The sequence below is a fragment of the Dermacentor albipictus genome, chromosome 2 (assembly GCF_038994185.2).
Source record: "Dermacentor albipictus isolate Rhodes 1998 colony chromosome 2, USDA_Dalb.pri_finalv2, whole genome shotgun sequence".
NCBI lineage: Eukaryota > Metazoa > Arthropoda > Arachnida > Ixodida > Ixodidae > Dermacentor > Dermacentor albipictus.
Window position 1 is genome coordinate 166,309,660 of NC_091822.1, and position 13,976 is coordinate 166,323,635.

At 43.7% G+C, this 13,976-nt stretch overlaps 1 protein-coding gene across 1 annotated transcript in view; it reads right to left on the reverse strand.

Annotated features, from left to right (window-relative positions):
• Positions 1-10,159, reverse strand: part of LOC135910655 (F-box only protein 42-like) — a 40,566-nt gene extending 30,407 nt beyond the window's left edge. Inside the window, exons 1-8 of the mRNA XM_065442680.2 lie at positions 9,902-10,159; positions 9,027-9,263; positions 7,925-8,028; positions 6,145-6,320; positions 2,790-2,886; positions 1,970-2,026; positions 1,313-1,438; positions 799-935 (exon numbers count right to left, since the gene is read on the reverse strand). Coding sequence (XP_065298752.1) covers positions 799-935; positions 1,313-1,438; positions 1,970-2,026; positions 2,790-2,886; positions 6,145-6,320; positions 7,925-8,028; positions 9,027-9,263; positions 9,902-10,028 — 1,061 coding nt within the window. The 5' untranslated portion in view covers positions 10,029-10,159. The remainder of the gene's footprint in view (positions 1-798; positions 936-1,312; positions 1,439-1,969; positions 2,027-2,789; positions 2,887-6,144; positions 6,321-7,924; positions 8,029-9,026; positions 9,264-9,901) is intronic.
• Between the last annotated feature and the right edge of the window lie 3,817 nt (positions 10,160-13,976).

Below are 13,976 nucleotides of genomic sequence, written 5' to 3' on the forward strand. Positions count from 1 at the left end.
CATCGTATGCGTAAATCGGAAGATTTGGGCTCACCTCCCACCAATGGCAAGCTATTTATCCACTTTCGATTCCACTCTCCTTATTAGTTCTACATTTCAATTTAAGAAAACTTAATTTCCCCAATGCTTTTCTTGACTTCACATGGTTGTACCAAAAGAAATCGAGCCCCTCGGCTTCCCGCGTTGAACTGAAGTGGTCCAAACATCTTGTACAATAAGCATTATAGCTCAAATTTTAGTTACACTGACAGAATGAACCTCTTTACAGCTATAAATAAGCAAAAAGAAATAAATTCCGGCAGAGCACACCTCACGATGAATGTCAACGTTAACGTGATTAGCATTGAAGCAATGTAGCAAATACAGCTTATTGCCACAACTGAAAAGCGTCATGTTTAAGGCATGTATGCTGCCAGGTTCCTCTCATGTTTTCCAATGAACACACTATGTCATCTAGAGGAGCTGCTGCGAAGTCCATGCACAAAGCCTATATTTTCAGACAAGGCTGTTTTAATATATATGTTGCCTGTTTCATTCCGCACAACTCTCCCCCCCCCCCCCCTTTTTTAAATAAAGCATGGCGCATACACAGCTACACATACCCAATGGCCCAAGTTCGTCCAAAGGTTGGTTTTTGAACCATGTTCCCTCAGCACAGCATCCCAATGCTGCACCATGACCACTGACTCAAGTTTGCAAAAAAACGGTCAGAGACACAAGCAGGTAGATAACACCCTAAAAATATGTTTCCAAAGAATGCTAATCGCATTAATAAAGTCCAATTCAAGGTTCTCCTACCTGGCTGGCTGTTCAGGGCTCGGAGGCACCCACACGCGATGTGTCGGCCGCACTCGCATCATTCCGGCTGGATGCAACCCAGAGGGCGTGGCATACGCTCGCTGTGATTTGCTCAGCACCACCACCCGATCACCGACCTGCAACGAAAGAGGCAATCAGAATGACAAGAACAATGCATCAATGAACCCTGCAACTCCTTTTTTTTAAGCTGCCGATTTTCTGCTGAGAACATGAGTGAAGGAGGCAGTAAACCTGTGTAACAGTGTTACTTCCAGTACTGTCGCAAATAGGTCAACCTAACATTATCCCTGCACTCGCAGCAGGAAAGCCTACAATTTCAAGCAAAAGACTACCTGCCCTTCCGTTTAGCTTCCCGAAGTCCCTGCCACTTTTCGTGCACATTCCTGCACTCTTTTAAACACGATGGTCATTGGCTCGATTTCATTTGATGTTACCATTCAAGCGACGTAGAGAAACAGTCACTAGGCATCTAGGATTGCTGCACGTTCCTAACCTTGCATGCAGGATGGAATGAGAGCTGCGGCGCCGCGTGCTCCTTGTTTGTCACCGTCACTTCCTTCCAGCTCCATGGCGTTTCAGGGTTGTCAAAAATTTCCAACAGCCAGACATCATTCAAAAGCTGCGAGTGGGAAAGATGTGAAGCAAGAAAAGTGATGTGTGCAATCCAAATAAACCCCAATGCAGCAACAAGCAATGTGTGGAAATGAAAGTTACTTTGGGCTATAGCACATACATATACACTAGCACATCAAAAATACAGGCTGGTAAACATAGCAGTATTTTTTTTTTTCTAGAGCAACCATGAGAAGAAAGGCACCATGCACAACGTAAGACATTATATAGATTTATTTTGTTTATTTAGATTTATTTATTATGTACTTACTGAGCAACATTCTGGCAGTTCAATTCAAAAACCTGGCTCCGCAATAAATTTTCATGCAAGAAAAACGCCCCAAGTTATTGTTTCAGGTAATAATGCCCACAAGTAACCATCATTCATCACCATCAGAAGTATCGTATCACAAACCATCAAAAGTAAGTACCACAAGTGGACTACTTCAGGAAAACAATGTGCTCATATGCAATGAATAGCAACACCCAATTTTTTCAAAACAATGTGCCCATCACAAGCACAGCATCGCATACATACCATGTTAGGGCCACCACAGCCTCCAACAACAAGAATGTGTTTTTCATCCAAGGGAATCTGAAACAACAAATTCCAAACACCAATTACATTTACAGATGCAAAGCCCTTTGCTTCTGTAGCCTCTACTTTGGTATAGAACAACCAAGCTTTAAATAAAAGAGCAATTCTTTTACAAACCATTAATTATACACAAAGAAAGGCTGAAAGTTTCCAAGACAAAGGCCTTCCCCAACAATCTTCGGTTACCCTTGACTTGTGTCAGTCTACTTCATCTTATGCCTGCACATTTCTGGACTATCACGCTTCAGGTGGTGAAATAAAGAAAAGTGGAAGTTTGGTAACACATACAGAACATGTATTACTGGTGCCAAGAACAGAACATGGCACCTATTCTAACAAAACAGAAACACAAGGCATTCCAAGAAAATTAAAGTGAGAGCTCTGGAAATCTGAAACACATTTATGCAGCTTGCCATAAAAACATGCCATGTGGCTCCTTTCTACTGCAACAGCTAAGGGCACCTGAACCAAACATGCGGTCACAAGCTCGCAACACTGCGACAATCACTTCTGCTTAGCCCACAGTCACTATGTTTATTTGAAGGCCTCACACTCACTCCTTCTTATCACCAACAATGCAACTCAACAAACTTCAACAGGCAACAAAGAAGCCATAATTTCATATCAATAGCTGTGAGTGGACATGAAACCTTAAATACTTTAGAGTACATGCTTCTAACAAATGTGGGATGCATTTAAAAAAAAAAGGTAAAAAAATGTTTTTTTTTCAATTTACAAAAAAAAAAGGAACAACACTAACTTGTGAATGGCCATAACGTGGCCAGGGCTTTGGTGTAGTTGTCCTCTGCTTGCTCCACACATAACTCTGTAGATCTAGGACCCATATGTCGTTGGAACTGCAAGCACATCCACAGGACAGGTCACAGCACTCACCCAGACATTGTCAATGCTACGATTTTCCCCAAGACAAGGCAGGTGTCTGACAAGTTAACAAAGCACAGGAGTTTCTTTTAATCTGCATCGCCTTCGTCCTTAAATAAAATACAGAGCAGCCTGACTGCACAACACATCTATTTAATCTTAGCCACTTGAAATAATGGGCACTGCAATTCACAAATGCAAGCAGAAGCCGAATCGACATATGCCGACTGGCAAAAAGTACAGTGTCACTCACAAAAAAAAACATCCTTAAGTACTAAAAAAAAAGCAGTTGCTGGCCCAACAACAGCAACAACTGGGATGACAATGGTGGCAGAACAATAGTGGTACAACAACAAATGCCGGCAATGGAAGCGTGATGACTTCCATATTGCAGAACCAGATTTAAGTTTAAGAGTAGAGACAAATAGAGTGGACTTTACTGGCAACTACTTCTGCCAAGAAAGAGTGAAGACGATAAACACAATAACTGCAACAAATGCCACAAAAGTTGGATGAAGTGCCCTTAACAGCCATCACTGCAAGACTGACATTGAAGCAAGCTACTAATTCGAGCCGGTTATCTTTACAGCCTACACTAAAAATCTCCTGCGTAGGCCGAAGACAGTAGGAGAAAAGAGTGGCATCCGTATAAGCCACGACTGGAAGAACGCAACAGTGCCTTTGCGAACGAAGTCGTTTGAGCCGGTGCCCTCAGATTCTGCACGCGCACAGACTCTGCCAGTAAGCAATGACATTTAGCTATCCCACTTCAGGCAAAGAGTGCAACATTGATGTCAGAAAAATTTCCACCCCAACTTTAAAAAGTATATATATAGTATAACAAAACTGTACAGGGAGGGAGGAAAGAGAAAAGTAGAAGGCAGGGAGGTTAACCAGAATAACGTCTGGTTGGCTACCCTACACCAGGGGAATGGGAAAGGGGAAAACAAAGATCACTGTACAAAGCGGAAAAAGGCTGGGTTTACAGCAAAACCTTGTTAATTCAACCCTATAATTCAGGAAACAAGATAATTTGGCCTTACCCTTTGGACACTGCATGCGTATGCATTATTCAATGACCATCAAACTCTCATTCATTCGGACGTATTTAGTCGCACACAGGTTCATTCAAACAACCCTCAGAGCCCGGCGAGTGCTGAGTGCAAAAAAGCAAAAGCGACCAATTGAAACAAAGTGGCTGAGTCTGCACCACCACAGTCATCAGCGGAAACCATACGGGAAGGATAGAAACGCTAAACGCTTCGCGTCTATTTGTGCATTTATCCATTTACCACCTCACATGAAACCGCAATGGTCGCATGTGACTTCAAAAATGCGTAGCCGTCATGGCTGATCGCTGCAATAACGACCACAGTTTCGTCTGCAATGGTAGCGGCAAAGAGTAGTTTCGTTTTGACTCGGTGCACGAGTTGGCCGCATGCCTTCAGAACTGTGCTGTCACCGTGCATGATCACGTCGATGGCGACTGCATTTTTTTTAACAGCGGTTGGGGTGAGCAGTACTGTTTTGGCTCAGTGCAACATGCGCACAACGTCAGAAAGACTGCGGAAGCTCTGGGGTTCTACTGCGACTTGCACACTGGCACCAAACCCGCGGCTGCATCGCAATGGACGGTAATCTGTTGCCAACCAGCTCAAGAGTGAAAAAATAATTAGGATGTGCACGCGGTACTGAAAAGCATGTCTACTCGGATGAACAGCTGCATCTTGTGCCATGGCCAAACAGGCTGCAACTGTGAAGGAAATCGCGAGGCCCTCATCACTGTGAGGACTAACAAGTGACGAGGATTGCCACTTCACTGATTTTGCATGAAGTAGAAACAAGGGTCATGAATTTATTCAGTAAATAAAGGCAGATTGATGCAGCAAGCATTTACTTATCATTTTCTTGATGCGCTCCATAATTTAAAATTCGGTTAATTGAGCAATTTTTCTTGGACCTGTGAAATCCAAATTAGCAAGGTTTTACTGCAGTTGAGGTTGAAGGCCTCATTAAAACAGCCATTTTCCATCCTGTTTTGCCACCATGACAGTGCCAGTTCCTGCCAGGAGAGAAGGCTTTCTGTGACATTTGCTCCTCAGGCTGACTGACTGACACTAAGCTCTTCCCTTGGCATGGCATTGAAGCCACACCCCAACCTAGAACCAGTCAAGTGCTAACCTTGCAAATCCTTGGATGCTCGTGGTCATGAGCAGTCACTATGAGAATGTGCTCTAACTACGTAATTTTTCAATAAAACAATTCATTCAAAGCGGCTAAAGGGAAAATAGAGAGAAGGCACTTTGTGCCAAGTGATCCTCAGAGCCAGTGGCAGACACTATACATATCAGTTGGCATGGCAACAGAACGACACCCCAATTTAAAACCAACAATTTCCAAACCGCTAGTCATACGGTGCTCGTAGTCACCAGCTGTCACCATGAGAATGTGCTGAGCCTACACAATTTACGTGACTAAAGAAACACATCTGAAGTGCGTAAAGGGAAAATAAAGAGAAATGTTTTTTTTTATGCTAGGTAGACAGACCACATTCCTGCAATTGTGAATGGTTCGTTCTTCGTGCGAGGAGAGGTTTGTCAAGTCAGAAATGATGCGGAAAACGAAGGGCATGTGACACCACTACTTCCACACTCATGCAGTAGCTTCCCGAGATATCGGTGATTTTAAGAGCACCTCCTCGAAAATTGTTCATTTAGCAATAAAATAAAAGGTACGTTGCCTTCAAAAGGAAGCAAGCAGTCAACTTAGCATTCACTAAATGGACTCATAATTGAATAATACACAGAAATCCACAATCAGACTGCCACAGCTTGATTTGAGGTTTGATAGAAAAATTGAAAGGGACAAGTTTCGTACTCCCTCCACTAATATTCATCCTTTCTCAGTCAAATAAATTCACAAGGAGGTTTAAAAAAAAAAAGAAACAATCCACCAGTCTAAAACAGAAGCATCACTTAGGCTTTCCTTTAACTTGGTTAATTTCATGCCACTTATTAATGGCATTTCATTTTCAAAGTTGAAGTTTACTCTGTAGTTGGAGAAATCACTGTTCATGAGATTTAACGAGAACTCAAAACTAAGGTGACCTTGCTTTGGACAAATCAAGAATCGGTGCACAAATGCCCCCGTCTTGGTGTATGCATAATCAGTCATTTAGTCTATATGCAGTACCACTGTAGCTTGCGTGAGCTGCACACTGTTCCTGCACTTGCCTGGAGAATGGCCCGACCGGGTTGGCGCAGTGCAGCCCGCCAAAGACCACCATGAGGTGGCCCTGCATGGTGGCCGAGTGGCCCGCCATGGAGGGACAGCCGCCGACCGTGCTCACCTGGGTCCACCGGTTGGCGCTACAGTTGTACACGTGCAGGTGGCGGAAGATGCGCCATGCCTGCACGACAATGCCAATGCTCGTTGTTTCCACATGCCGCAGAGGCATGTACAAGTGCACAAAGTTACAGCCCAGAAACTACAAAGGGTCACTGAAGCCAAAACTCAGTGCCACTATGAACAGCAGTGGCTAATCCCCCAACTGGTATCTTTATTTTAGTCACTATAAATGCTTAGTTGCTATGGTAACCTTACGTGTAGCTCAAAGCCAGGCGGAGAGATAACTTCCAGTTTTGACAGTGGCAGCGAACTTCTCCTTCGTTGACACTTTGCAATTTGTTTTTTCAAACTACCTTTAAACTATATATATATATATATATATATATATATATATATATATATATATATATATATATATATATATATATATATATATATATATATATATATATATATATATATATATACGTACATGGTATAGTTAAAACTTACATTGTAAATTTTAGTGTTTAACGTCTCAAACCTGCACAGCAGATTATGACGACCATTGTAAACAAGGGCTCCAGATGAATTTTGACCATCTGGGGCTTTTTAACCTGCACCTAATGCACGGTGCACGATCGTTTCTCAATTACACCTCCATGGGAGTGCGACCGCCATGGCTGCGATCGAACCCACAACGTCGAGCTCAATAGCGCAATGCCATGGCCACTGAGCTACCACGACAGGTTGTGTTATAGTTGGTGTGCCTGTACAGTTCACTGAAGTGTAGTAGTGTCACAATGCTCACAAGATGGGCAAGCATGTTCAAGGCAACCCAAATATTAAAAAAAAGAAATCCCGTCAAGAATGCGCATTCCCGTCGTACAATAAAAAACAGGCAGCATCAGAGAGCACTAATCGCACAGGGCACACACTTCACAGTGCCTGCAAAGAAGAACAAGGTGCAAACTGCTCAAGACAATAAATAAGATGCTTCTTGTCTGACGAGTATTACAGCGCAAGCAGCAGCATCAGTAGGGTCGGTGACACCAGGGGCGTTGGGCCACTGTGCCCCCCTGCACATTCTTGTTTCAAGCAACGAAGCCCAACCTTATCCTCGTGCCTTGCTTCGGTGTGCAGTCTGTTCTGTAGCTAACGACTCGTTATTTTGATTTCTTTTTGAAATGTCCACAGTAACGAGTGCACCACACAACTCCCAGTTCAGCACGACATCACACTGAAAGCGCATATTTGCGCATTTATTTTGCATTACTGGGCAGAAAAACAGGAGCGTGCAATTTATTCTTTCCTTTTTTAATTTCAAAGTTGTAATCCAAACTTTTAATTCGAACTTGTCACAAAATAGAGCAAATAGTTTTCATCAGGTGAATCTCCACATTAACATTATAAAAATAAATGTGCACATATAACACAAGAAATGTATACCTTTAGAGAGAGAGAGAAGTATTTAATTAGCAAACAGATTTTTGCCAGCATGTATACAACTGCTGACATGCTACTCTGTATATGGAGAGGGAAGGGAAGGGCCATACCTAGTGACGCCACTGGGTACAAGTTAATTTTGTTTAAAAAAAGAAGCATTCTATTGTCTTCTGCTAAAGCCACAAAACTCGTTTCATGCTTAAGGCCAAATACATGAACGCACGAGTTTGATGGACGTACCTGATGCAACGGGTATGGAGACGTGTGCGTCCACCCCCCAAAAAGCAGAAGGTTTTCCTTGTACGGCACAAGTGACGCACATGCTTTGGGTGGAGGGTAGGTACCTGAAGAGGAATGAATAACAGCATTCATGACGTGAATGGGACTTCAAAGCCAGAACAGTCACTATGCAATGATTACATACAATTGATAATCTGAATACACATTGATACACTATTGCTGCAACACTATTATGCTACTGAATTTTATCAATACCTTGAGAGGACTGCAGCAACTGGAACAGCAATGAACAGCAGTTGTTGTATCGAAGGTAAACCAAAAACAAACATTACATCAATATGGAATAGCTGGAATTCTTTCAAAGCTAAGTTTGGAGTTCTTTGAAAAGAAAAAGGGGTGGTCATTAGCGGACAACATAAAAGCCAAATGCCTTTCTTTCAGCTTTACACCGAAGTTATGACACCCAATAATGTAAATGCAACACACCAGATTTCACTTACGGCATTTCCTTCCTACAATTCAGTGTAGGAATAGCTCTCAAATATTTCCAAGCTTGGCCTTTGGTTACTCCGTGCTGCGCTAGTACAGTGCTATAAACACTGCTAAGTGAGTTTCGAAACTTCATCTGCTTAAAGGATCAGTCACACTGTGTATACATCTCCATGCAGCCAACTGAAGCTTTATTATATATTGTGCTCTATATAAACCAAAGAGAGCAGGTGATGTTAGCAGAGGTTTGCTTACAGTTGATAAACGTGGTTCCTCAAATACAAAACCTGACAAAAGCTTATGCAGATAATGTGATGTTTAATTAGTCTCCACCTGGCATGGTAAGTGGTTTGCAGACAGAAGCTATGGCGTCATCGTGGATAATGAATGACAGAGTGAACAAGCTTCAGTTGAAGTGTAATGAAAAAGAAATAAAAAGCTATTGAAGGATGTGCATGTAAGTTTTTTCATAGCTTCTGTGATCCATAACCTCTCTTTTCTTTTTTTTTTCAATGGAGAGCCCCATAGAGCAAAGTGAAGACATAATGAAGAAAAGACGATGAGACACAATTTCATCCTTATGCCACATCTTAAAGCACAAGCAATTTCTCACCCATTGTGAGTGGCCGAATCCACCTTCGGGTAGCAAGGTCAAGGCGCCAAAGGTCGTTGAACGTCGTATTCGCTGTCGTGCAACCACCGAAAACGTACATCGAGTCCCCAAGCACACAGGCACTGTGGGAGTAGCGCTTTGAAATGGTGGGCCCCGACTCTGTTGGCTTTTGGCACCAGACAACATTTTGAAGCGACACAGAATTTAGGAAGTCCCTGCGTAGCTTACGTTCTGCAGCTGAAAAGACAAATTGGTGCAGGAAGGTGACGAACGGGAAGGTGTAAGAGCGTGCCAGTACAGATTGCAAACTAGAACTCGCACCACGAAGACCTCATTTCTAATAGCTCCGTAAACAACAACGTTCTTTTTATAATTATAAGTCACATTTCTTGGTTATCCCACAGTGAGACCACGTAGTGATATTTCGCGCTCAACAAATCGAAAAGGCGCACCATTCCTGACAACAGCGATTGCAAGAAAACAAACGTTCTTGCTAGTTTCTTGGATGCAGCATCACAGCGGCAATCAAGTACGTTACCGCGAAACAAAACGAATTCGCACACACGACCCGTCCGTGTTATACATTCAAATGCATTTGCCTCAGTTCATTGAAAGTTATTTATATGTTTTCACTGATATTGTCTCATGAGAAAACTGTGGCGAGTAAAAGAAGCGACGTTTTCCTGTCAAGCAAAGTGGCGAACCGTAAAGAGTCTCAAGACCGCCGCAGTCAAGACTAAAAAGAGTTAACAAATAGTCGTAACACTGAGTTGGCGAATATCAATTCAAGCGGCCGGCGAGAAAGGTACTTCCGTGACAGTAAAAACACTGATAATCGCTCGATGAAATGGAAACCAAAAACATAGCGGACCTACCTTTAGCGTGTGCGTACCAAGCTTTGTTGACTAGTCTGCACGACTTGAAGTCTCTGTATGGCGAAAGGTAGCAGAATATATACTCTAACACAACGTCCGGGAGGTCTTCTATGCATGACGTGCTCATCTTGTGGCTTAGAAGCTACGAATTTTAATTATCCGATTGTGCACCATCGCGAAAGCTGCAGAGATTTCGCCTCACGGATGGAGGGGTGAAGAACGATGGGGAGCATTGGGGAGGGAAGTACTGTATAATAGGCATGGATAGGCAGTGACATGAGGCTAAATGCTGAAAGCCCACATAGAGAGAAAAGAAACAGCTAGGTGGCTAGAAGCGAGTAGCATTTCTTTTTGTAGCCGGCACCACCAACTTATCATAATTTCACATATTTCAAAAAATCTGTGTTGAAAAGAAAACAAAAGTTTTTTTCAGCAACACTGAAACTAGTAAGCGCCTTAGCCGGCCTTCTAGCTGTCGACCCCCCCGCTCCCCCCCGGCTCTCCCCACACGGGTGTAGCCAGGAAAACGAGGATATCGAAAATTTCCGGGGAGGGGAGAGGGGATATTTCAGTGCCAGCACAGCCACCGTGGATACCGCGCATGCCCCTCCCCTTCCCCACTCCCTTCGCTTTCGTTCCCAGAGATCGCGAATGTAGCAGGTATGCACGCTGTTTTATTTTCTGCACCAATATACAGGGTGCTGCACTGATAAGTAGTGATAAGCCCATTTGCCCATCTGCTGCCAGACTGCAAAGTTTGGCGGCTAATGCAGATGCGGCATCGTGGAAAATATGGCTCACAAGTAACAAAATTATCTTAATGAAGTTTTATTTAGTGATTTTAGACACAATATTTCATTTGCGAAATTGAAGCCCGACAGTCATATGTTGTCCAACAACAACTTCACAAAAATAGTCCTCGGCACTATGGCATGTAATTTTGTCTGTGGGCTGCCCTGAACCCAAATGAAAATTAAATAGCGTGTCAGAGATGCCGAAATCCCCACACTTTTAGAAAACACCACCTGCTTCCCTGCTGTGCAGGCGCCAATGCTATGACAATTGCGAGTTCTCTTCATTCTGATCCATAAAGTCTTTCTTTATTTGCTGCTATTGGCAGATGCGATTATATGAGCTGCGGTACAGCCACAAGGTTGAGAACGAAACAGAGCCTGTTTTGCGTCGATTCCTGGCGTCACCATGCAAAAAAAAAAAACAATGAGAAGGCCGCGATGAAGCCTGTGCTAACGAAAGCTTGTGCTAGTGTTGGTCTGCACTTGCAATGGAGGTGGATAGAGAAATCGACGTCACTCACACACTACTTCACATTTCTTCTACCGGGCCGCTCGCAGTGCCAAAGTACTGCAGGCTTTCGCACCCAAGATGATTTTGTTTAATAATATGACTTTGGGTCCTCAATTCCCGAATTGCAATGTTTCCTCTATAATTGCCATTTAAGCAGTTATTTAAGATATCCTATTTTAAGATAGCGCAGACTGAGTGGAAGCGGGACCCAAGAGCCACATCACCAGACAGTATGTTAAGCAACGCCCGCTCAGAGCATAAGCGCACCACACATGAAACATTCCCCTAAAGCGAGTAGTTTAGTGATCACTTGGCGAAGTAAATATTTTAGCCCACCATAAGAGTTGGGGTCAGGCATGTAAAAAGGGGTAGCTGGCCCATGCCGTCATCCAACTAATCCACGCTAAGGACATTGTTGAAGGGAGGAACTTGTTCTCATACAGAACGAGCTCGAGTGCTGGGTTTATTTACGATATCTACATGAAGAGAGGAGAACCTTACATCTCATCAGTCTAGCATGACTGAAGTGAAGCACACCGAGCAGCCAAAAAGGTTCACTTAAACCCCCCCTGCCCTCCCTAGATCCCTAGGCCAGGGAAAACTGCTGCCCCCCTTTGTCCATTCGGGCCACCCAAATTCATCAAAGGACCCGCGTTGAGGGCAAGGGTTCACACTATCACTCCTGCACCTTTTTTCACGGAACGCACAGAAAGGAGGAGAGCTTCGTAGATGAAGATTGCCTCGCTTGACTCAAGCTTGCGCGTCTTGGTTCCTGGGATGACCCCGCAGTTAACTGGAACATCTGTCAAACGACCGTGGTGGCCACCGGAGTCCGTGAGGGAACGCCTTAGAACACCCTTTTCCAGAAGTTTCCTTGCGCCCATTGGTCCATGAAGGCTACAGTGAACCAACAAACAATACTCGGTCCGCCAATGTGTGTCTCACCTTGCTGTCACTGCAGGCCTGTCCATGGGGGACGTATTGCTAGCTTCACAAAGTGATTTGCCACAGTGGGGCAGGAGAGGCTACAAGGTCATTACCCCCGCTGGCCAATCGTAACACCACACATTCGTACACTTGTTACGTAGGCAGTTAATAAAACTGCAGCCAACAATCCTGCGGCACTACACATCTGGTACATTGGGTACATCAGCTCGGGCTGCTGGTTACCGGAGCATTCTTTATCATTTACTCCCAGTCAAGCCAGTGGAAAGGTGGTCATCTTCAGACATATTTGACACCTCCCCCCTAGTCCCAGCTGGCGCCTGGCACCCGGGGCCCATGCGCCCCCCCCCCCCCCCCCCCTTACTGCGCCACTATGCATGAGTCTTTGCTGGTTTTCAACAGCATTTGAAATAGTTGGTGCAATCTCACCGTTTCTTATATGACCGTGCCAGCAACCAGCTTTCCCTACTTTCCACGTAAGTCAAGTATCTCATGCTTTCACCAAATCCAGCTCCTTCTTTTTTTCTGTTCTGTAACTTTTTTTTTATGACCGCCAGTTTTTCTGCGGCGGTCTCACACACATTCAATGTCAACAATGATTAATCTAGTCAGGCGAGACGTGGGGAGAGAAATGGTGGAAGGACAGCAGGAGGCATAGAGTTTCATTCATATTGTAGGAAACTCATTATCTCGTGCAGGAAGGAAAACTTGCTCCACATTATCTTCCCTGCTACTCTGCACCTCCCATTACTGCTGATGCGTAAATATAGCCAGAAGGTAACAATGATGATGACCATAAAAACAAATCACACGTCATGTAGACCTTTCAAAGTCCATTGCACATTTAAATATGGCTTTGCAAGGTACCGGAATAGACACGCACAACATCCAATAGACACAGAGGCCTTGCAAGCGGTCGACATTTTATCGGCACACGAGCTTGTGGTCAGTGCCAATGGTCCTCGTTACATGTTGAACACTTTTGGTGTTAGTCTGGGCTCTGAGAATCTTCCACATTGAAAGAAAAAAAATGTGCGAACAAGAAAAAGAACATTGTGTGAAGTCACTGGCTTTCTATCATATTTAGATCAAATTCAGAGAATACGTGCTGAAAGCCAACATATGTCAGTATGGGGTTTTCAAAGCTACAATCAAGTTATTTAATTGTGTACTTCACTCTTCAACTTTCTAGTGTTTGCAGTAATAACTTTGAACTGTAAAATATTATCCACCGACATAGAACTCGCACAGAAATAGGATGCAATGCCTCCTGAACAGGGAGGAAAAAGCTTTGGTGCATGAATCTACCAACTTCCTTGTGACCACAGCAAATGTGAACCTACCCATTAGTGTTCCCGAAATGGTTATACTTGTGTGCTGTGGATCTTGTCTTAGTAATAGTGCCCACTGTAAAGTTAAGCATAGCCTACATAATGTACAGAATCCTTTTGCTCAATTCTATTCCGTATCACCTGCATTTCAAATTCAGTGGCCAATTCCAGTCAACCAGTGATGCCACGGGCAGAGTTCCACTCAGATCACTGACAAGGCATGAAAATCAATCGAAATGGAATTGTTACTTTACCCCAGCCCACATCTCATGCATGCCTTCAAAGAAAAGTGAAACCACAGCTCTAAAAATTCCCTTTTGGCATTTCACTGTTCACCACAGATGCAAAATGGCAGCGGAGTGCAGATCCCATACGTGTTGCTGGGCACACTAAACACATAATTATCAACTAATACCATCATTTTGCCTCTTTTGATACGCTCTGAAAGAAGTTTTTATTCAAGTAGGCAGCATGGCAAAATAAGCCACTAACTT